The 26,265-nt window shown below is 35.5% G+C and overlaps 1 protein-coding gene across 7 annotated transcripts in view; it reads right to left on the reverse strand.

Moving 5' to 3' along the window:
• Positions 1 to 26,265, reverse strand: part of PLCE1 (phospholipase C epsilon 1) — a 154,305-nt gene that overhangs the window by 65,476 nt on the left and 62,564 nt on the right. For all 7 annotated transcript variants that reach the window (XM_085583639.1, XM_085583638.1, XM_085583642.1 and 4 more), the window contains exon 3: positions 10,033 to 10,324. In XM_085583639.1, the coding sequence (XP_085439765.1) occupies positions 10,033 to 10,324 (292 nt within the window). The remainder of the gene's footprint in view (positions 1 to 10,032; positions 10,325 to 26,265) is intronic.

The raw sequence follows: 26,265 nt of genomic DNA on the forward strand, positions 1-26,265 counted from the left end.
AACAAATGGTTGCTCCTTGATGACAGACAAACTCAAACTAGAAGTGCCACCCTTCTTTGTCTTGGAGTGTCAATGACCACTGGGAAAAGCTGTGCGTTGGATGATAGTTCTCAGGCTTCTTCAGAAGGCTGTACAGTAGCACAGCTGCCTTTCCACTACTGAGCTTAGAACAGAGACAGGATTACCAGGATGTCAGGCCAGTAAATGTCTCCATTGACATCAGGCTTTGCAATCCTATGAGCTTTCTTACTTTCCCGACAGTAACATGCTGTTAGTGCCCTCCCATTTTCAAATTTGATGTACCATCATCCATGCAACCACTAAACCTTTCTTTCCTTCTTAAGCTTTCTGCAACATTTTCCAATATTTTGATGTTAAAAAAAAGTTTTGGTTTTTGAAGGATCTGTTTCTTTCAAACAAAAGAAAGTATAATATTTTGTTGATTTGAATCAAACAGAAATCCTTGTTACCAACACAGTTCTAGTTCTATTTTTGCAAACAAGAATTCAAAATATATTCTCAATTTTCCTCTCGATGTCTTTTTTAGAGGAATTCATTCTATATATGGTTATGGAAAATACCTGAAGAATTCTCTCCCACTGACCTTGTATGCAAATCCTATCACCATCTTCAAGATAACCAGTACCTGAAGCAGCACCTCTTCTTTTTTTGTGTTCAATACATATTTAAAAGTTTTGTTAGTATCTCTTAGAAGGTTTTATATTCAAATACTGTACCAATGAGGTAGACATGAACTATATGATTTAATTGATTTAATTTGATTCCTTCTACTTCATGGCAATTATAGAACTGCATATTATGAACACCTAAAGCCTAGAAGAAAATTCTACTTCTAAGGTTATTTTTTTTCAAATTTAAGACACTTCAACTTAAATAGTAGCAAAACTATTTCATGGTGCTTTAAAGTATGATACCACAAATAAGTTCCTAAAATGTTAATTACATTTTATCAGCCAAGTGCCTACACCAACACAAGAATAGAACTAACTCTTCTAAGCAAATATCACAGAAGTATTCTTTTTAGGTATAGCTATTTTCAGAATCAAGTCCCAAAGATTAATGACATTTCCAATCTGAATTCTTCTGAATTCAAACTTGAAACTTCTAGAAATTAATAAGAAGAGCAGTTTATTTGAAAAAAATTGTATTTTTAGAATAAGTTACGCATATTTATAATGCTTCAATACTCCTTTGCTTTTAAAAGGCAATATCCATGTTAAAGAGATTTTTCACAGAATCACATAACATGCTGAGTTGGAAAGGACCACAAGAATCACCCAGCCCAACTCCTGTCCCTCCATGGGACCATGTTGCTGTATTTCTCTGCAGAGCTTTACAACTTAAATTTCAACAAGCAAATACAGGTGAACAACTCCAGATCAAATATTCACTAAAGCTAGCAGTAACATAATAAAAGGCATTTGAAGCAATAGCTTTTCCAGATTGAGAATTCTTTTTCCCCCTTCAAAGAAAAATGCTCTTAGGAGACTCCAGCCCGTGGATGGGGGCAAAGAAAGGAGACCTAATGGAACAGCATCAGATCTAACCCTTTCCTAGAAGATTTCAACACTTACAAAGAAAGCTGAAAGTGTGCATGAAATCTGTCCCACTAAGTCCATGGGAAATGTAGACAAAAATATGTTAATTACTGTAGAGTTATGCAAAGCCCTTAAAATTCAGCTCAAGAAAAAAAATAAAGGTACTTTTAGCATCAAATTGTATCCTAGTTCTTCTGCTGCTGCTTTGGAACATTCAATTTGTGCTTGATAAATCTTCCTGGCAAATTACTTATTTCAGAATTACTTAAAATATGTAGTAATGCTTTTATATACATAAATATACATAACTAGTTATTTATATACATAAACAATACATAACTAGTATTTCAAAAGCAAATACTTAAAAATTCAAAAACTATGTCTATATGAATCTTCATAAATAAAAGCTAAACCAATTATGCCCTAAGAAAAATCATCATATCGCTTAGTTTTTAGAAAAATGCTTAAACCATTCCACCTAAAATAAAAGCTAAAAATATTACAAAACAGCCAAAAGGATGGGTCTGAGTTGCAATTAGCTAAAATAAATTTCACTCTCATTCTTGTAATACTTCTAGTTATCTCAGATTTGCTATCACAAACTGAATAGACACATCAAAAACACCATTGCTTTGCAATTAATACAGATACACTTGATATTAGGGTGCTTTTTTTCTGTGCTATCTAAATCACTGAGGTGAGAATAACGGTGTTGACAACCAAGACAATCTTCATATTGCAATGGGGTACTATCACTTTGAATGGCGAATGCTTGTCATAGCCTTTAGCTCACAGCCAGATTAGGGAAATGGGAGAGTTAGCACATAAAGCACATTCCTTTCACAGAGTAAAATATTATGAACCTTCATTCAAGTTACAAATATCACTTTAAAAAAACATGCAAATTGAGGTGTTTCTTTATGACCAGTTAGGAGCAAAACATTGCTTTTACATGCTACTGTGCATACATGTCATTCAGAATGGAAAAAAAAAAAGTAAAACTCCCTTAAGGAAGCACATGACAAAAATTGGTTGCAAGTTATAAACTTGTATACTGAAGATCCAGGCAGAAAAGCTCACTAAAGAAAAAATCAGCAGTGCATTTGCATTCAAAAACATGCTACAAACTTGTAATGTTTGAGCAATTTATATACTTCAGGAAAAAAATACTTATCTTGTTCTAGTACATTTTTAAGTACTGAAATTTGTATTTTGTCCAGCAATTTTGCAACAGACACTTGTTTTTTGTAGAATAAGAAACAAAGTAATGTCCCACAACATAATTTAATATTGAAATAGTTGCAATGTGAACCAAATAAATGCAAAGCAATTTTCCTAAATTACTTGAAATACTGCATTCCATTTCAAACAAGCTGAAATACAAAATACACAGTTAAGTTAAATCCTTACTTCATTTTCCACCTAGAAACAGTTTTGTGTCCTAACAGCACTATTATTAAATGCAGCCATTATAGGTCTAAACTAAGATTGGAAAACCGCTACCCAATTTCCTTCTCTAGAAATAAAACTATCACTTTGATTTAACTCCCTGCACGTAATCAGAACTGGGTACTACAGTCCACCAAAGGGCGAATCTTACCAGCAAATGTGTCTTCCCTTGAATCTTAGATTCCTCCTAAAATGCCAGAAGAGCAGGTACTCCAGTGCCACAAAAAGTCTCCACGCTGCACTTGTCCAAACTAACAGTGAGGCAACAGCTGCTCAGTTTAAAGCTACAAACTGTGGCAAAATGCATAACTGACATGCCTTGTGTAAGCCATGAAGAAGACATGCATTTGGCTGGCTCACTGAAAGGTCAGGTTTCCCACCTCCCCAGATAAAAGCTGAAACACTAGGATTCAAATGGAAGGAAGTTTAGAAATTAAGGATGAGCATACATCCTGCTAAGACTAAAAGCATTTGATTTTGACAGCCAAATTATAAACAAGAGTGATTTTAATTCTGCTGGATTTTTGTCTTTAAATATATTAAGAAATAAGTTATCCTACACTCAGGCTTTTGTACAAGTTATATTTATATCAATGTTGTTTACACAGGCTAAAAGTAATAAATGGAATTACTTTTGTTTTAGGAAACTTCATCTGAAGCATTACAAAAACCACAATGTGTGTTTCTTTATTAGCAAATGCCTTACCTTTACAGCTATTATGCACTTTGCACTAATAACTCTAGTAAAAGGCAATAGCATTAACTTTAATGGGACAAAGGACTATGACTTAGGCAACCATCCAAAAAAGTTTCTTTGAGAGGCGAAGTAGAGGAAAACCTCCCTGAGGCTTCCAGAAATGTGATTAACCTTGAAGAAATTACAAATAGGAGGAATTAAAAAGACAGCATAGCCTTCAGATTGCACCTATGTTCAGAAAGTAAGTAGAAACCAAACCCCTGCCCTCATCCCATAGTCAGTATCTGGCTCTGGCACTTTTATCACTTCTTTTCTTCATTCTAACCTTACCCTTGTCTACACAGAGTTTATACCACTTTTACAAGCAGCAGGACTACATCACTGAAAAGTTAGTTATGAAATTTGCTAGAGTACACAAGACTGAAAACCAATATGCTGCCACAAGAAAGCTTTCTCCATTTCCCCAGGAAGTCTGAGAGAGGTCTGTGCAGAGCTGGAATGCGAGCAGTACACTCAGAGACACTTTGTTTATTCGGTGAATATACGTCTTGTCTGAAAAATCTCTACTGAAGGAACGACCATGGGACCTGGCCAATACACCATTATTTTTTCATTGACAACACAAGCATATTCTTTCTTAATTGGAAGAATGACAATTTAGTGTTGTTTCTAACTTCCAGATGGAAACTAGGACACTTGGATTTAAAAAAAAAAAAAGTTATACATGACAAGATAAGGATGCCCATGGAGATGCAATAGAAAACTTTAAAATTAATTTTATTTATACATATACATTTTATTAATGCTATTTCACTACAAATATATAAAATGAACTATCAAATGAAGCATTTGTCATCATTATAGGGTCAATACAAAAGTATTTTTCACTAGTTATAAAAGCAAATATCTGGAAGTCCAAAGTAAAAAAACCCTGAATGTCTGCTAAGTAAACTGTACATTATTTCTTAGAACTTAGCAAAAAAAATTCTGTTTGGAGAGAAATAAAACAGCATAATCCTACAAAATGGAATTTTGTCTCCTAGTTTGTTTCCTAAAACCAAAGCTTCAAGAGATGACTTTTGAGTCATCTTGTTGCTTGAGTCCTTGGGGTTTTCTGCTCATGATTGACATGCTAACATAAACATACTGAAAAAGTTCCATTCTACACTTTAAAAGTTCCCATGGACACTACTTTTACAAGGTCCATTCAAACAAATGTTCAGACCATTGAAATAATAAACAATAATAAGTGGTTCAGGGATTAACTATCTGCACTCAGAGTCCCTTTTCATTTTTTTTTCCAAAGAGTAGTTGCCATAAAAAATAATAAATTTGATTTTAAAACTAATATAACTTTGCACAAACTTCTGCTCTCTCAGCTTTCATCCACAGACATCAGCATGTCCTTTATTACCTTCCCCACAACAAACCTCTAACAACATAGACTCATTCTATGTATTTAAACTTTTTTTTCTTTTGGTGGACATAACAGCTATAGACTCCCAACAAAAATATTGCTATAAGCTGAGACTCAGATACACAGATAAAAGGATCAACAGCATACCCAAACTGTCACACAGTATTACTGGAAGTAAAATCTATGTAAAATTAGCTGAAATTCAGTTGTTTCTTAATGGCTTAGCCCTTTACACAGGTTAGGATATCCAGATCCATACAGACACGTACCAGGAATATGATACCTATCACATCCAAAGGTGCAATTTTGCAGTTGAAAATATTTTAAATCCTTTTAATAAGATTACTTACACTGGTTAACTTCAATCTTCTGCCTGCTTCAATTATATGTCTATCTCACAGTAATATGCCTTTACTGGAAAGAGGACTGTAAGGATAAGACAAGCTATGCTGGCAGAACTTAAATCTTTGTGCCTATAATGTATTAAACAGGTTGGATTGAAGGAAGTTTTTGTTAATGTTGTCAAGGATCCTTGCTAAGTCCTTCTCCCATTACCCTTTGTGTGTCCCTTTGATTGCAGCCCAACCTGGCTGCAACGAGGCCTGGCCAGAGAGTGACAAGTCCAGGAGACTTTCCCTTCTGCCAGTTTGCAGGGACAATCATGGTAGTCAGCTCCTGATGGTCCCACGTGTCCCTAGACTTACAGCTGTCCTCCAAAATCTTTCTCCTGCTTCCTGATGTTTCAGCTTGATCTGTGCTTCCTGCCATGTCACTCTTTCTGCTCCTAACCAGATGACATGCACTTGTTCCTGCTATTCCTGACCTACATCCTGGAGGCAACACAGCAGGCATGAAATCCTTGTTTCCTGAATCACACCCTTGCCTCAGGCCACATTATCTACATGCAGGCTGACCTGTCTCCAATATCTGATTTCCTCTCCTATAGTGCATTGCCTGACACATCTCACCAAATGTGTCAGCCTAAGACACATTTTGTCTTTTCAGGTCTTAATTTCAGCTTGTTTGGCTTTATCTCCCATTCTATATGGCCTTAACCTTTGGGCACAAACATATACAAGCACACACACAACCAACCAGCTAAATTATGCTGGCCTTTCCAAGTCTATGTACATCAAGCTTGTTATCACCCATGACTCTGACATATAGCTACCAGATAACTGCCCCAACTTCAGGGATCTTGGAATTTTCCCAATATGGTAACAACACTCTGTGCAAAGGATACAAGATATAGCAGTGGGAAAAGGCACAGAGACTTGGGCACCTGTTTGTTGTGCAGTCTTGCAGATGGCAAAGTCTGATTACAAAAAAAGGGTAATCACTAAATTCTGTGGGATGAATGATGCATGTTTTCTTAAGATCAATGCAGTCTGCCTCCACATTCAAGACAAATTACTTTCCTTATGTTCTTGGTCAAAACCTGCTATTGTCTGTCTAACAAGTGTTGTCAAGCTTTCTCTAGAAGATGTAGTCCAATTTCAAGAGTGGCATCAGACATCAATTTTAGAAGATGCTATAGTGAAAAGAATACTGATAGAAAATGTTTTCAGTCTGCTCATCTTCAGACAGCTCTTTCTAACTTCCCTTTATCTTAGATTACAAACAGAACTAAATTGGGGTTGGGGGGGAAGAGTACATGTTTCTTTCAAATGATAACTCTATCAAATGTAAAGTACAAATATTTTCACATACTCTAGTTCCTTCTTTAAGAAAGACACAACTTTTTTCACTTTCTGCATAAAAATGTCAACACCATATGAACTATGACAATGACTGGCCCTTCAAATATGATTACAGTGAAAGTTCTGGCCCATTCACAACTATGAGCAAATTTCTGTAACAATCAATTTGTAAGAAACAAAACAGGCTGAGAAGCAGGATTTCCTTTCTACAGGGAAAAAACCTGGCTTCAACCCAAATCCCATTGAAAGACACAATTAAAATTTTTACTAACCAAAAATTCTGAGTTACATACAGAGATACTAAAACAGTGCAGCCTAAATGTCTTCAGTGTTCATATGTAAAAATTATGTTCTCTGTAGCAACAAAGATGCTGACAAGGATGGGAATGTCACTGACCAGCTGTGGGAACTCCAGGCATCTGTGGTTCCCGGGAGCCCAGTCTCAGACTACCCCTGTGCTACCGGGAGCGGAGTGCAGCCCCTCAGTCGGGAGCCTGAGAGCCCCAGGGGCCATCTGAGAGCGGGGCTTGCAGGCACCCTGCTCCAGTTTTTGAACTACTTGAGTTTTTGAAAACTCAGTCTCAGATCCACGTGATCGGGAATTCTGGCTTAGAAGGTCTGGTATGTTTGGAAGCCTTCTGTGGAACTAACAACACTGGCTGATCTGCCCACAAAACCATCCGAGCCCTGGGGACTCAGAGCATTTAAGGTCCTTAACTACCAAGCAAAACCTTAGAAAGAAAGTCCAACTCCCTGGAGCTGGACTGCTTGTGACTACAAGGTTCATTGCTCAGGTCACTAAGTAACCCCTAAAGGACTGAACACAAAGAACTGATGAAGGGCTAAACACCTGCCTGCTGACTGCAGGTATTGAATTACTTCTTCATTTTGCTTTGCTTGCACACACAGCTTTTACTTTATCTATTAAATTCTCTTCAATTGAATTTTTCAATTAATTTTTGCACTCTTACCTTTCTGATTCTCTTCTCATCTCATTCTAGGGGAGTGAGTGTAAGCAAGGTGCTACCTACCAGAGTTAAACAACAGCAGCTATTAAACCACAACAGGATCAATATATTCCCTTTTCAGTGCCTCCAAACAACTACTGAGTGAAGCATTCCCATGACATTCTGTATCCTGTGATAAATCCTCCATTGCATTTAATGACAGACTTATTGATGGAAATTAAAATTTCTCAGGTTTAGATGAGGTTAGCTTATTGAGGTTAAATCCAGCCATACAGAGGATGATGGACAAATGAAAATAACCTCCTCATCAATCTGTATAGACAGGACAATTTCTCAAAAGGCACACCCATAAATGATGACCAGAGCTCTGAATTCAAAATACAGTGGGGTTCCTTGCTAATGCACATGACTTGGTCACATCACCAGGTAATTCTCCGTATGAATGTTTTAGAGAGGACTCTTGTAATTTCTCAGATATAATACATCATCACAATATAAATGAACAGGAAGCTTCCACATCCAGAAAATTTCAATATCCTAAAGCTGCAGCACACCTCTTCCTCACCAGAGACCAGCACAGTAAATCATGCCTAGACCACTACAGTAAATCTAGTCTCTACTATCTACACAGGCTATCAGCGGAATTGAAACTGAGTTCAAAATCTTGGCTTTTTTTTTATGGTCTTACATCCTTTGGCTCAGAATCCAACATCATACACCATGTAATACTGTCACCATAGATACCCCCAAACTAGTGCAAAGTGTGCTGGTACATGGAGTACACAGAGCTCACAAGTGCACTCAGTAGCTCAGGCTCCATAAAGAGATGTAGCTGTATCAGCAGCTCAGTGAGCCTGAGCTAACTATTGCTACTGCTTCAGTTTCAGAACTCAGCTCTGAAGCACACAGCTCAGTTCTTCTAATCTTGTTTTCCAAGCTGCTGCAGGACTGTCCCGTTTATTTTTCTAAAGCACTCATCTCCCCAGAACAAATAAAAACCAAACAAAATAAAATGGAAAACCCTACCAAAATTGGGCACTATACTGTACATATCTGTCTCACAGACAATGATGGTGCATGAAGTTCAGTAATGTTACTTAAGGTACTACTGAAATTCATTCACATGCTACAAATTTGCTATCTGTACCTGTTATTAGAACATTTTAGTGCCTCTCTCTGCCCTTTGATTCACCTAGAGAAAATAATTAAAACAAGAAAGGGCCATTTCTTGGGATAAAAATAAGACAGCCACATATAAGCATAAACTATACTATTATTTGTCTATTTAAAATGAAGTCATTATCTGCATTAGTTAAGGAACTGCACTGGTTTTGCACTTATTTTGTCATATTTCTGTAAAATTTTGGGCAAGCCATAATATCCACATGTATCACTTCTACCATGGTATGACTGAGATACTACATCCTTTTGTTATGGTTTATCAGATGATGACAGATCTCCAAATGCTTAAGTAACTTATGAAATATTCTAGGCATTAATTAAAAATTAATCAATAATGTAAGTACTGTTCTGTACAAAACCATATTTTAAAGCACAGAATTTCCACCAATAAGGCTTTATTTAGCTTCTAAGACACACTAAACTAAACATTAAGGATATTATTACTTATGAATATTATCAGCATGGAAGCTTAGTATGCAACATCCATTTCCCAACAGGCACTTTCCATACAGACAGTACCCACATTATTTGAAATGATCCAATACTACAAAGATGATAGACCCAGGAGAAGACCAAAAATAAATCAGTAATGAAGAGTGCAAGCTTCACAACACAGTGCTATGCTGACAGCTACTTGTATAATGACAACAATAATAATCAAGTAGAGCATACATTCCTTCCTCTAATTCTGAACCAAGTCAGTCCATGAGCAGGAGCACTTGGTAAATGAGAAATACTACACATGGGAACATTCTAAAAACAACAGCTTAGACATTAAATTTGGATGCAGGCAGAAAATATTAATACAAGAAAAAAACCTGAAATTGTTTTGTAATACAAGTCTTTTCAGTTTAGCTGCATTTTTACTTTATCAAACTAAGACAGCTATTCATTATGATACACAATGACTGCCAAGGAAAATATTTGAAAACATAAAACATTTTTTATCTGTTAACTTCATGGATGAGTATATAAACTACAGAATACTATATAGTATTAATAATTTTGCAACTCATCCTATACTTTAAGTGGACAGAGACTTAAAAAAAATCTTCATTACCTTTAAGCATTGTTCTTCCAGTTGATCCTCCAAAGATATTTAAAAGACCACTTCTTGCTCCTAATGATGTAGTTGCTTCTAGTAAAGCACCAGTTATATAGTTAGAGAGTGCAGTCCTCTGTAAAGTGGCACGATATTGACAGTAAGCACCTGTTACACATGGTTTTACACAAAAACCATCTCCTTTGTATATACAGTCTGTAACAGATATTGGGAGCTTTCTCAGAAGATGAGGAATATATTCAAAAATATCTTCTGCTCCTTCCTCTTCTTCTGTCACTGTACTGAAGATCTGTGGAGAATGCAAAAGTATGGACTGTTAGTTCATTTGCTTAGGATAACATACTGAATACAAAACAATTCCAAATGACCACGACTTCTTGTGAAGTTCAACGACCTGCAATATCTACTTATCCAAAACTGGTTTGTTAGGATTTTGAGTTAGGCTCCCAAACAGGATATTTAAGTAAGAAGTCATTCTGGCTTTCAATCTATGTACAAAAACATTCTAAATATAACCATTAGACTAAAAAAAAACCCACATCAATATACCTCACCAACATTTAAAATGCAAAATATGAACAAATTTGTTTATAGTAATATAAGATCTGTTATGCTTCCAGAAAACCTTAGAGATATCAGTAGCAGAAAAAATCAGATCAACTCAGGGTTGGCACTTTTTCTTGCTGAGTGGGTGTGGTTTGGAAAACAGAAATGGTTTTAATCACTCTGAACCCTCTTTCAAAATGTTCCCGTGTCACGTTTATTGCATTACTTCCAGCCTACGCGCAGGTCCTCTATCTTATATTGGTTTAGTACTCTTTTTCCAATATTTGTTATAACACACTAATGAACTTCAGTCTGTGGCTTAGCAACTAAGTAATGTTTGCTTATTTAAAAGAGTCTAATGATCAAAGCAAGAATCTGGAAGAAATCTTTTCATTTAGCATACAAGGAGAGACTTGATTCTTTGCATTCTTGTATGCTGACTTACTGATTAACATTAATAATTTGCTTCAATGATCTGTGCTTCTTAATTACGAAGTGTAAACTACAAATTAACACAGGGAAAGGTCACTGTAACTATCACCAGGACAGGTGCTGAGACAATTTTCAAGAGGTTGTTCCCCACCACTCTTAGATGTGCAGAAAAAACAAGCTGATTGCTTCATGATAGTTTTTTTCAATTAATGCCTTGTGTCATGTTGCCATCCTTTCCCACATATAAACAAAATACAGCTATCCATCAACATGGCAGAAACTGCAGCCAGTCCTACAAAGCAAGCACACATGTACTCAGCCAGATGGTAAGAACCTGTTTGCACAGCCTGTGCACGCCACATATCAGAGGCACCCGCACCCTGCCCACGGGACACACACGTGCCCAGCCCAGATCCAGAGAGGGAAGTGGCTCCTGGCACAGGGATCTCACACCCATCCACTTCTGCCCTGAGCCTGGCATTTACCCTGCCAGGTAAGTGAGGAGGGATCCAACTCCCTGCCCCATGAGGGACCTGATCCTCCACTAACAGAAGAAGTGAACAATGATGCAGTTCTTTCATCCATGTAAGCACATTGCAGAAAATAAAACACAATCCAATATATTAAGTAGATATTTGTTATCTCAGCTTTAATTTTTGTAATAACCATGTTTGGGGGAAAACAGTAAAATTTTATATTAAAAGTATAATAATTCATTAACTAGTAATGTAATTTAATGATCTGAAAAAGAACACTGACATATTTATTAACATATGAAAAGAAACTTACACATGTTGACTATGGTTATATATAACTAAATCCCATTAAAAGATAACTTCTGTGATGCACCATGATGCACTACACTACTCATGCACAACACTACAGCATGAAATGCTGTGGCATCTCTCTTTTTTCCCCTTTCCCTGCAGATTTTCCAAAACTTGTTTGGTCTAAGTTTCTAAAAATATTACAACAGCATCTTTATCTTCTTTTCTTTGCTATCTGGAAGTTTCATAGACTTTTAGACTGTCAGTACAGACACATCACCACCTTAATTCAGAAAAAAAAAGTGCTCTTAAAGTATGCCTTACCTGGACAGGATATGTGTAGACCTTTTATTTAGCTAACTGTCTGCAAGTACCTTTTCAAAAGGTGCACTGTGAAATAGTAAGCCTTTGGACTATGAGTGTGTTACACACAGCAGACATAATTAGTCTTTTTAGCTTGTTTTAAAAAAATATTTAGTTAATGAATATAATTTAACTTCTCAAAACTGCAGTTACCATCCAAAATATTTTTAAAATTGGGTTCTGCAACTTATAAAGGCATGTTCTGTTGCCTACACAACTAAAATTTCCTTCAGCTGCCAAAGCAAAGAAACCATTTGTTGACAGAAATAGGCGACAGTGTTTTGCCAGAGAGATTATACATAGAATAATGGTGTTAATCTCTTCTGTGTAAAGTAGACTTTGGGGCACTAGCTGTCTCCAAAGACTTTGCACTTCACATAACATTTTCAAATTCTGTTTGTTTTGATGTGGTAAAGTTCTGAGCATCTTACTTCTGCTGCGCACAGATGAGGTTATGAAAAAATTCAGACTTACAATGTGTATACTTGTCAGCCCTGAAAAGAACTGAAACAATCAGAATAGCAACAAATCCCTCAGGTAATTGACATGGGAAACCACCTTTCAGAGACACTGCACCAGACAACTGGGAAACTTAATCTTGCCTGGGAGACAAAGAAGTTTATTCCAAGCCAGGGTTTACAGCTCAAGCTGGCAGAATCCAGACCTTATCGATCCATGCCACAACCAAAGAATGACTAATGTAATTAAAAATTAATGTGAACCAAAAAGAGTAAGATGCAACACTAAACTGAAAGCTACCCATCAAGAAACAAAGCCTCACTTTTGCCTTAGATATCAAGTTAAAGATTTGAAAACCATCTGCATTCTGGTGTTGCAATGTCTCACAGAATATAAAGCAGTAACTCACAAGAAACTCAGGACAGTATCTGATTCTGAAAGTGTTGCAATATTAAACATTCTGTAATGAGCACACAACACTTTTAAAATAGAAATTAGATTAAACATATAATATTTCTGATTTCTACAGGAGAAAATTGTCCTCCAACTCAAAAATTAAAATTAACATTAAAATAAAGATTAAATTCAGACAGAAGTCCATACTTGCAGCTTTACAACCAAGACCATATTTGGAAAATGTATGGAAACAAAATAGATTATTCACCTCTTAATAATGTATGCAATAAATCATCAAAACTTTACTTTTAAAATTCCCTCAGTTTTGCTTCTAGTAACTTAAAATGGTATCTGCAAGTTAGCTTATTGATAACCTTCAGGCAATAAAACTTTCTTACAGTGATGACAGACATATTTTGCCAAGATATCAAAAAAGAATCTTTAAAAATAACTGTAAGAACAAGCCTTGAAACTATTCCTTAGTTTTCTCTTTCAATCTTTTTTTTTTCTGTTAAATCATCACGGAATTGGAAATTGCAATATGTTCTTTCTCCACAATATTACTTTAGTTTTACTTTGTAGAAATGGCCAAAACCCTAACACCGCAACCATTTACTGCCCAGTTTATGACACATATTTCCCCAAAATCAACCTGGAGTTCATGGGTACTGCTGTACTGGAAATATCAGATATTGCAGTTCATAAAACATAATTGTGACTTCTTACTTAAACGTACTGTTACTGTAGTCTTTTTTGTTTCTCTTTTCATATTTTTTCTGCCTCAGGTATTTAGCTCAGAACTTGGAGGCATGTTATCATATTGCCATACATCTAGCTGCTGCTGTGCTTTTGAAAGCCAGAAACTGGAATTATGAACATACTAAAAATATCTTGTTATTAGGCAACAGAATATGTGGAGAAGAATATGTGTACTCACAAATTTCATTGCAAAGAATAGTCGTGAAAAATTATGATTATTGCTACTATACTGAAAAAATATGAGACAATAGAGTAATGAGGTTTTAATACCTCACTGCATTTGTCCAAACACTCTCTAAACACATCTGTCAAGATGAAATAGTGAAATAAATGTAGAAAGTGTGTGCATGTGTTCAGTTGGTACAACACACCTCAATGTGATTTCCTGGTTGTTCACCTACAGAGCACTCCTGTGATGGAGGGCTGCTGACAGCAGCCTGCCTTCATTTGCTGCACACTTTTAAAGCACTTTTAAATGCCTGCAAGCCGTAGTAGTATATTAACAAGTAATAACTCTCAGGACACTATGTGTTGAAGATAATTTAGATATCTCCTTTGAAAACACAAAGGTTTTACAGAACATAGAAGCTTAAACACAATTAACAGCACAGAAAATGCTGCTCTTTTCAAATTTGTTCTGTTCCAAGAAAAATTACAATAAAGTGAGGAAATTCTGTGAGTGATTTTTCATTTTGGCCTTGCCGATTTTTCAGAAGAAAACCTTTACTAAAATTGGTCAAATCAAGCTAACAGTGATTTCTTGGAAGTCATGACCAAGGACCATACCAATTGCTTTTACATGTATTTATTTTACCATTTAATTCTCATATCTATAGCATGGAGTACAAGCATGGTCTGCTATGAAAAAAATCACCTTTGTCAGAAAGAAACTAATATGCAAGGTGAACTTGGGTCAATGAGGCATTAATGCACAATTGGTCAATATTTCTGTTTTATGTCTTCCAAAATGGTACTCCAGCATAACACTTCAGAGCATATACTAGTAAAAAACGAAAAAATAGGTAATGCTGATAAGTAATTTTCTGAAGTACACTGGATTTTCTCAGCTTTATCTCATTCAGGTTATGACCACACCTCCACTGATTAGTTCATGACATTTCAAGATCATTACTAAAGTACAAATCTTTAATTCGAGGTCTTTCTAAAATATGAATGTCTTGTAACAATTTCTGATTATGTATCAATTATAAGAACTAAAATACATTAAACACAGAATGCATTTTTTGTTATCCCTAGAACAATGTATACGTTTGTCTTTCTTCCTGCTGTGTATATGACAAGAGAACACGCCAGAGCCTATATCTCAAACAGTTGTGCAGGTTGTTCAAAGCCAAGGGATTTTACTGTGTTTGTCAAAGAGGATGCTGTGAACAGCTGAATGGTCTGCTCTGTCAGGACTATTTCTCGTCTCTGTTCAGTGGCAAGTCTTGTTCACTTCAGCAATTGAATAGGTGAGGTCTTCAGAAATCCTTTCAAGAAACTGGACCTTTTGGTAAGTGTTTTTCAGTGTTTGGAGGACAAAAGCCAGACATTTGGACTGTTAGAACACTGACTTCTTGGTGGTACTCAGCAGCCTGTAACCAAAGCACACACCAGGACAGCTGATGAAATTTCTGACTATGTGTCTTACTGAGTTCTGGTATTTACAAGAACAAGTAAGGCAAGCTTTATGATATTATGTGGTCAACTAAATTCCATTCCCAACTTATTATTCCAGATGATGTGAATACAAATATTCAACTGCAAGCTTTTCTAAATTGTAGCACCACTGAAATTTGTGAGAGACTCGTGACTGTCCAGTCCAGCAGGAGATGAAACACCATTCTCATTCCAAATCCGAAACAGCACTGTAACAGCTGCTAAGAAGAAAGCTCTACCCTACCCGAAACCAGGATAACTACCTCTCCCAAGCTTCTGTGATCTGTTGTTTGTCTTGACACTCTATTGCCATTTCTCCCTGTGGCAAACATGAAAACAACTATCTGGCAGTTTTCCAAGCTGGCATCAAACTCAGAGATCCCCTCCTAGCATCTCATAAGCCAACATTTTTGGCTAACAGGCAACATTCTCAAAGTACAAACAGCCATCCCAAAATAAAAACAAAAATGCAATAAAATAAAGGGTTGCATATTATAATACCTTTCTTCCTACTCAACAGCTTTTGGAGATATATTTGAACATCACCCTTCAGGTGGCTTTGCAAGCCAACAATGGCCCCACCAAACAGAACTGACAGCAGATTCAGCAATGGCACTTGCCACCTGGCCTGCCCGCAGCTTTACCAACAGGAGAACAAGAACTACCACCACCTGATGGTTTTGCAGAAACACAGCCATTTGATGCAGGTCTGCATTTGTGCACAAGAAATAGCAGTAAAGGGCTATTTTGACAACTAAACAGCAAGAAAGCTGGAGCTAGAAACATATATTCACAGTGATATATATGCAATTCAGAAAAAACTGAAAGAATGGCAGGGATTAACAGTGTTATCTATAGCTTAACTTGGTCATATCTTGCTTTCTATGCTTTCTCACATGGTGCTTAAATGTAGTAACTTGCCCGTAGAGATGCTAGTTTTTGTACTGGAAAAGTTCCTTAAAATATCCCTAGATTGCTGAAACATTGTTCTGTATTTTAAAAAACTGCCTAGAACATAAGAGGATACAGTGTCATGGTAGAATGTGAAGTGTACGTAGTAACATACAAGGAATGCTACGTTGTCTTGGGGAGTTGGGGGCAGAGGCAGGGAGAAAGGTTCCTCGAAATACATATGCACAGTAATCAGTACCACTTCAGTTTTCAGTTTCACCCAGTACTTGACAAACATGCTAATTACTATAAGGCATGTGCTTATAGAGTGGTGTTGCTCACAGGTGTTGTTCATCTTTTGTCTGGGACACTATAAAGAAGAAAAACAGGAACTGCATTGAGAATGCAAAACCAGCAAGGTTTGTTTGCTGCAGTAGCACCCTGCATCATTTGCAATTGCAGCAGTGAGCAAAAGCAAACACCATACTTTATGCTCTCACTGCCCAGGAACTGGTGAGGGGTGAGAGGAGTGGACATGATCCCAAGATACAGCCTAGCATATCCTTTCACTTTCTCCCTATAGTAGGAATAACTCTCCCAATTCAAACAGAAGCTGCCCTCCCTGGGTAGGGCACATACAACTCACAGAGGAGGTGTGAGCCTATCCAGTCCCCTTACACATCTGAAGGAAAGAACACATCACAGGAAAGAAATAAAGGTTTTCAGGCATCTCTTCATCACAGGAGTCAATGCTTTTTCCAGCATACTCACATAGCTTTTCTAACATCCAGTGATGCAATCACTGTGGGAGACCCAGATATTTTCCTTTTCTGCAAATGATCTTCAGGTTCCAGCAATTTAGAAGAAACACTGTGGATACCCTTCCAGCACCTGTCTTGCCAATATCCTTTTTGCAACGTCTGCTCTCAGAAACCTTTCCAACTTCTGTGCTCTCTTCAAGGATGAGGAAGATGTAGATAGAATGGCAGGACAGAGTGCAAGACAACAGTATCGTGCTACAGAGCAACAATGCTCACTTACTCAACAGCAAGTTTTATTGAGTATTCAGTTCTACACAGTGTAAATAGGCAATGTGGCCCAGAGCAGCAGAGGACACACAGAAAGCAGATGAGTTGACCCTGGGAACATGGAAATCAGTGTCGATGGCAGCTGGAAGGCTGCCAAAAGAGTGATCAAGCACAGATGTGCCCACACACTAATATTCATTAAGTGATGTTCTGTGAAATTTCTACAGCTTTGATTACAATTACAGAATGTGCATTACCTCACCAGCTAATATTTCTTATGAATTGCATCCTGTTAAGGAAGACATAATGTCAAGAACAGAAACAGAATTTAATGAGGATCAAACTATCTTGCACAGACAATCCTTAAATACAGTTCAACATTCTTCAGGAATATTATTAGCCATCCCTATTCAGTTCTGTTATCTGACAAGTGTCTTTAGCGGAGAAGTTTTTAATTCATTATCATCAGGAAATGATGACGCAGTTTTTTAAAAAAAATTGCAATTTGGATTTATGACCAGAAATTGTAACAGCAGATTGAAACTTCCAACAAGTCATCATTTTTACTTTTGATAAAAACTAGGTTGCTATTATTTACTTATTTTCTATTTCTGTAAGGTAACAGTATCATACAGCCCTTTCCAAAGGAAAGATAAACTTTGCAGATTTAGAAGACAGAAAAAGCAGTGTGATCTAATTAGGATACAGATTTAAAATAGTATCTCCACCCCGAGAAAGTCCTGCTTTTCATGGCAGGTAGTATACTTTAGATTCAAGAAGAATCAACTTAAGATACAAAACAGAAGCTGATAAAAGGAATTGTCATTTGGAAGTTTTTTCATAAACACTTGAAATTTCAAGGTGATTACAGAGAAAATGAAAGGATGATACCGAACACAAAGTAGGAGTTCTTCATATCACTTTTCAGCAATGTGAAACAATGCCCTTGCCAGTAAGAGAAAACTCTGTAATCTTAGCTAGAAAAGGCCAAAACGATCACTTTCATCTGCATCAGTTATTTAATAACTCTGTTGGTACAAATGTGTATGTGAAAAAATATATAGTTATTAATTATTTTATTAATAAGTTCACTTGCTAACTTAATTTTAAATATTTTTAAATCTTTTTCCAGTACTTTGCAACTTACAACTTTTAGATGTTTACTGTTCTACCCTTGTCAATTCTACATGCAGCCAGTATTCTTTTTATTTCCTGAGTGCTTATTTACTTCTTCCAAACTTTCACCAACAATATAATTTATGAACAATTTGCTGCCTTAGTAACTAAATAAATTAAATTACTCTTTTAAATAAACATCTGTGTAATCTCCGCCTAACTAATGCACACCTTGGGTTTTTTTTACTGAAAAGCTGATGGTTTTACTAGTCTCAAGTGGGTCATGTCTTTGAACAGCTGATCATGTGGACTGGAATTTTTTGGGTTATCAGCTTTCAAAATTACCTACTATGTGTTTCACATAAAAGTATATGTACCACACACATAACCACTTTTCTAAAAGATATTTTAATAATAACTTTTGATACACCTTACTGATTGAAAAAAGCACATTCATATAAAACTTCACAGGTGTGTTATAAAAAGTATTTAAAACAAGAAGATGACTAGCAGGTTGAATTTTTGATTCAGAAGTTTTAGTGTAGCTATGTACATTATCTAAAGTAGGCTAATTAGGCTTAAAACTTTCAGACTGAAATAATTCACTCAAAGCATTTAGATTTTAGAATATTAAATGTGTCATCATGAAACAATTTCAGTTCAAGAGAGATGAATATTTTCATTTTAAATTCCTTCTTTCATTGTAGGAGAAAGGTCTTTGGTACATCAAACAGTAACAGGATGCTACTATTACAAGGGATCACTGAATCTTCCAAATGCAAGTAAGAAATGGTAAGATTCTAACAGAAGCCACTGAAAACTCTATTTAATGCATCCTTGAAAGCTTGCTTTCTTCAAAGGTAGAAAAGAAATTAATTAAATTAGTTCGCTGAAGTTTTCAAACAGGCATCACATTAATATTTTTCATTTCCAAACTACTGACGTGATGGGTGCATTCCAAACAGGTGAATGCCAAGTGCTCAAAGCAGAGGATCCCAACAGCCCCTTCCCACGTCTTCTTTTTACCTACTATTCTGTATGTGGAGCAATAGCAAGTCTAGATTTTCTCTAAAAAAAACAAACAAAAACCCCAGACACACATCAGATACAGGCAGAAATCTGTAGGGTTTGTACCTTAGTATCTACTATATTCTTCCCATTTGAGGAAAGGCTTCCATAGAACTCACACATTTAAAAATAACTGCATTTCCGTTCATGTGAACTGATTTAAACAACTTTGAAAGATGAGCTTAGTTGCATATTCCTGAACTATAAACTGACAATAAGGTTTAGGGGTAACATACAGTACAGAAAAAAAAAGCATTTAAGAGATCTCCTGTCAACATGATCATCTTAGAACCAAACAGAAAAACCTAAGAATTATGGCTGTTGAAGACCATATCTCACCACCCCTTACATGTTTGGTTTCTCATCCTCTTCCAACAATCTCATCTATTTGTCAAAGTTCACTATAGCTGCTTATGCTGAACTCTGGTCTTAAGTGTTCTTTACAAATATTTTGTTAATATATATAACTGCTTCAGAAAGCACACAGTCTGTTCCATTCCCATGTCTCTCATATTAAAATTCATAAGATAGCCAGTGGTAAGGGTTAAAAGTCATAGAACTGGCTAATTCTAGTTTTACACAGTTGTAATGCTGCATCCCTTCAAGTAGAGAAATTGCTCAGAATTGCTTAAGATCTTAAGCTCAGAGTAAATGTGCCAAAGCTCAGACACAAAGCACATGTAATAAAACTGTCTTTGTAATTATATAATCACTATTTTTATTTGTATCAAAAAAGGTTTGTAATGGGATTATATTGTACTTTACATTCTGGACTTACATTGAAAGGCAGATCTTCTCCAGTCTATTAGAAACAGTCTATAGGTCAGATCTGTAGGCAGAAACCTAAGGATTGAGTAAATGTAAAGTGCAACAGAACCTTGCTGTATCCCAAAACACTTTCATTTATAACCAATTTTAACTGATACCACAGTAAAAGATTGGTAGGCAGATTACTACAGCTGTAAAAAAACCCATGGCATACAGCTAATAAAAGAGCAAGTTTTCCTTAGCACAGGAAATCTAGTTCTCATTTTCTAATTTTATAGACACTGAATCCATGCCTATTTGTTTGCTTGGACTTCAGCTGTTGGGTTCATAGGGTCACATGAATAATTATAAGATTATTTTGGATAGTACTTAGGGGCCAGGAAATTCTCAGAGTTTTCATGACTGAATTGTTTGATAGACTTTTAGGTCAGGATACAGAACATGATTTCATGAAACAAAATAACTCTGTTCTATAAAGAGGCATTTTCCACTTTAAGTTTTTTTTTTTTAATTACCCAGAAATAGAATAGGCAAAATTCCTTGTCCAAAGTCACAAGAGAATATTGATACTTCGAATTAAGCTTTTAAATTACATGTTTAATCACAATTTACTGATAAAAAGTAAGTTTTCATTCATCACTGTTCACAATGAACATTTTAAAACAAACTTAAGAAGATAAGAATTTAAAAGGGCTATCTTGTAAATTTTTAGAATAAAACTTGCGGCTAAAACTAAGAGATGACAATAATCCATCGCGGTACAATGAAGCAATTTTCCTGTGTTGGTTTCTTGGATCAAGAACATAGAACCTTCAACACTATTCATCTTCCCTGGTCATTAGCTGCTAAGGAAGACTGTGCTGCATCTGTAAGTGTAGAAAAGCTAAACCTGTGAAGACACTGTGAACAACTAATACACAATGCAGCAACCTACGGAAATAACTTCCTGTTTTACTTGTTTCCAACTGGAGTGTTCAGCTACTGCCTTTAAATAACTGTTCTGCAGAACGCCAAACATTCAATTTTCACATCACATTTTTATTTTATGACACAACTTTGATGATAGATACCTAATATATACTAACAGCCATACTTACATTAAGACAACTGCATACTGGAATCAAACTGAATTTATGGAAGTAATTGCCACTAAAAGAGTTTTTGATTATCATCTGAATCTGCTAAAATGGTGAAAGGAAGGTAATATTATGATTAAGTTAAAAATGATGCTGTCCCCAAATGGAGCTTTGGAAGTCAAGTCCAAGGTCTAAACATGGGGCATTGAATCATTAATTATACTTCCAGTTCAGTTTAACTTGACTGAAAATCACAAAATAGATAATCTAATGTTTTGCAATTTTAAAAAGTTCTAATTCCTTCATCACATTTAAAACATGTTTTTTAAGGTAAATATGCTTATCTTAAGAGAATGAGCATGAGTAAAAAAGTAGAGTGACTGAACAAGGGAGAAGGAATAAAAGCACATTAGTTCAGTATTTAAATAATACTTTTTAATTGTTGATGAAGTAAGTTTCTGCAGGACCAGAGTGTATGTTCACTTTTCTTTTCCCATTGGAGTGGAATGTCACTGGAGGCTTGATTTTCAGAATTTAAGGCATCTGGCTTAAGACCAGATGAACAAAAATATTTTAAATTAACTTTCCTTATTCTCTGGGGATTGTTACAGATCCAGGGACTAGAGTTTAGTCATCCATGAGATTTATTTTGCTTTAGCGTTAGTTTCAACTAAACTTTGTATATACAACAGCTTCCTTACCAAAATTCATAGCCACTCTGCTCAGTGTAATCATTTTTATAAATTGCAATTATATTACACTGAATTACATGCACAAGTGACCTGTGTATATGCTTAGCCTCACAAAATGAAGGATAAAACCTAGATTCCTATTACAAGCTTCTCTTTCATACTATCACACCAGTTCTGAAAACATTTTGACTTATTTATCTATAAGTACATGTGCCAAATTTAGGATTCTTTTAACTTCAAAAGTTTCACCTTAATGAGAAATAGTGCTCTTCAACAGCTTTGGGAGAGCTGAGTACAGATTTGTTTTGAATTAACTGCAGCAAGTTTTTATGTACATAACAGACTATTCATGTACTTGAGGGAGGAAAATTTGTAATGGATGTTTCAGTTAACTATTAAGCAAAAATGGTTGTTTGCTCTTGTTTTAAATAATGATCATAGAAAGATGAAAAAATGTCAAAAGCATTGTATCTTTCCATGAAACTCTAGCAGTAGCTTAACCTTTTACTCAAGTCCCAAATACTTTCAATTTGACAAGTACATTCTTAAGATCTTTAGAGGGCAGTTTTGTCACAGCATCATAATTCTGAGAATAAGCAGAAGACTTGTTCAAACAGTGCTATGATAAAAACTTAAGGTGACATCAGGGACAAAAAAAACCCAGAAAACCAGTACTTTTATAAAGATTAGATAGATCTAATGGATCTTTACTGTAATACAGAATAAACAACCAGAGATAATCTCCAGGCTCCTATCTTCTCAGAGCCACATCAAGAACAATCTATTCCACTGAGAGTAAAGTTTACATATGCTTTTTATAACAGAACTCTCATCAAATGCCAAATCTACATGAAATATAAAAACCTATTGCAATACTGGCACAGCAAAGGGCAACTGCATGGTGCAAAAAAGTAATTTCCATCTGAGACATGTACTTCTAAAACCTATTTTAAAACTAAGTCTTTATATTCCATAAGTTACTCTACAAACTGTACTAACACACTCTTTATAATGAATTCTGCTTATGAACATGTAAAGACCACATGAAAACAAAATGAAGCAAGGAGGTCTAGCTACTTATGAAAATATAAGATATAAAGCTTGGGCACTAGTTTAGTTTTATTAAAATGACTGATACAAAAAGGACACTAGCTGAGAGTCATGTCCCCTCTCTAAATTAATAGAGAGGTAAGAATGAATAAAGATGGCAACAAATACAATTCCACAAACTAAGAATGGATTGCTAACTGCTTCTTCAATATGTGTTTGACATATGCGTGACTCTAATTCAACATTTTGTCCAGTCATTCTTTTTTTTAATCTTCTGACTGGTTGACTGTGTGTTTTATTCATTTAGAGGACATTAGTGCCCTGGACTTACTAATATATCAGCAAAAACCCATATTCACGTGCTACTTAGCAATATGGCCATTTAGTAAAATGTCCTATCTCAACTCACCTTTTTTTAACACTGTGTACACACTTTAAAACAGGAACTTCTATCTTCCTATGCATTTATTCTGCTTCTTGGAGAGTAAGTCACACAACCTAATGCTGCCAAACATTATCATAATATATATGAACTTAACATATTTGCAATGTATCAACATTTAGTTCCCTTTTGTATGAGTTTGTAGCAGCACAAAGAAAAAATTGATATTTGCACCCTTTACAAAAAACCTCAAAGCTTTGTCATAATGTTCCCAGGTAATTTGCTTTGAACATAATAAAGGTAACCAAACTACAAAGAAAGGTAAAATTCCTGCTATTTAAGTGAAAGTAAGAAAAGTTGTCACAGAGATACAGAGTTTGTGTTCATTAAGTGTAACTATCACAACTTATTCTTACTAATCATGAGAGCTTATGTACAAAAAAGAACAGTATCATGCTATTTTTTACAAGAAGATACTTGGATCCCTCATTAACCAACCTACACAATAAATTGCTTGCTTCAAGTTAAAAGCACTGTTCAGTTTAAATTCCTGGAACATACTGCTTTACTGAAAGACTAGTCCAGTACATTTAAACATTAGACAATTTCCAGGTTTTTTAGACTACTTAAAAGTACAACATATGTTTGAGAAAATGAAACAATTCTCTATCATCACTAGTGGGTAGTGTAATTTTAGCTCCACATGCACATGATGGAAAAATAAGATAAAACCGAATTTTTAGCATTTATAAAAATATACATAATAATCAAATGTCATCCTGACTGCATTTTTACTGAACAGTTTTGTATTGATTACACTGGGTGAAGCGATAGCTACAGAATTTTTTTCCATTTATATTCTACTGTATATTCAAAAAAACAAGTCTTACATACTTTGCTTATGATTTCAATATACTTTACTAAAAATATCAAGTGTTTTCTAGAAATCTTTGCTGTACAAGTAGTATTTCATCAAGTCACAGTAAGAGTCAGAAATTCATTGGGGGAGTTTAATGTCAACTTCATTAACTGCATCTAAGTATTTTATCAAAACAACAGCGTAAGAAAAATAAAAGTCTGTAATTAATGATTACATAATTTATAGAGTTAGAACCCAAAACTAAATAAAAAAATAGACTTTTGTAACTTTATATGCTAAAACTCTGTAAGTGGCTTTACCATCAATTAAACACAATAAGCTAGTAAACATTCACATGCAGTATGCCTATTTTAAATAAAAAGGAAACAACACAGACTTTTCAAAATTACTACTTGTTTGCATCTACAGGATAAGTATTGACTGAAAAGAAAGTTGTTCCAGAAATAAATATCTTCCGTAATAAAGCAAGAATATATTTTTCTCCAGCACTACATTCTTCTTTCTGACGAAGTAAAGCTTTCCGATTATCCCTGCAGTAAGAAAAACTTTTGGACATTTTATATTACATGAACCATACCTTTTCCCCTTGTGTTTCACTATATCCATGTCATATCAACTGGCAGGAAAAATGACAAAACTTACAGAGATTGAGACAAGCCAACACAAGCAGAAAGTGCAGGATGGCTTTCAGCACACGATGAGTCTGTTCCCGTCTACAGGGACTGCCTGAGAGCCTGCAGAGAAAAGAACTGTGCTGCCAAATCCTCATCCCGTTGCTGCATTTTACATGGTGCTGCCTCACCTCTGCAGCTCCTACAACTCTACTTCCCAACAGTCCGTGGAAATTTGTTCCTTGTAAAATCTCTATAAGCATTTAAATGTGATCACAGACACACAGATAATAAAATCTGATACATTTAATGTTTAATTTTGCAGGCCTACTGGAGTTTGTGTTTACATTGCTGCAAATCAAATGATGCAATGCTAAAGTTATCTGAAAGCACCGCCTTTTGCTTGGTATTGTGAGTTTATAGAAAAAAATAATTTACAATGCCAGCCATTAAGCAATTTCTAATACATATTTATACATACAGAAAATAAGGTCACTGGCATGATGTAAACTCACTGTAAGTAAAAGTAAAATTATTCTTCCCACATTAGATTTCTTACCTCTAAGCTACTAATATAATTATGCTACTGCAGAAAATATACAGGTTTATAGTAAAAAAACTTTGAGACTAATTATATAAACAAAAGAGGATTATTTCTAATTGCAGACCTCTAGAACCAGTTCCCAAACACACAGCTGAGGCTGCTACACACTGCTCTGCTCTCATGCTATCCTTCCTACTGACCCACCATATTTCTTCACAAGGGGGCACAATTTATAAAGGAAAGGCCTGGTTCACAAGTCATTTTTGCAAGCCTAAAAATTCTAAGGACAGCTGTATCCTACTTAAAGACAGTCAGAGGAACAAAGTGGATGAAGGAGAATTTTTGCTAGTGCAGGAACTGAAATAAGCAGCTTTACAAATCCTTTTTTTTTTTGTAATTAAAGATACATGATGGAGCCAACATGAAAGTACTGCAGCACACTGAGCATTTTGTGGCTTTCCTCAGAAAGGGTCCTTAAAGAGGGTCACATTTCAAATAAACATGAATAATTCCGTATCTGGTAACCTGGGTAACTTTATCTCAGAAGTGGGCCTTGTTACTATTTAGTTAACCCTCAAATACTGCTCTTCAGTAACTTGATCTATGAACAAACACTGATTGAAAAAAGATTATAGGTGAGAATAACAAGTTATGGAAGGGAAAAAAAAAAGAAGTATGTGATAAAGGTAATGATGACAAAGGTAAAAGCAGGAAAGCCACTGACTAGCAGGATTTTTGAAGAA

This window comes from Lonchura striata, chromosome 6, assembly GCF_050655825.1.
Source record: "Lonchura striata isolate lonStrDom1 chromosome 6, ASM5065582v1, whole genome shotgun sequence".
Taxonomy (NCBI): Eukaryota; Metazoa; Chordata; class Aves; order Passeriformes; family Estrildidae; genus Lonchura; species Lonchura striata.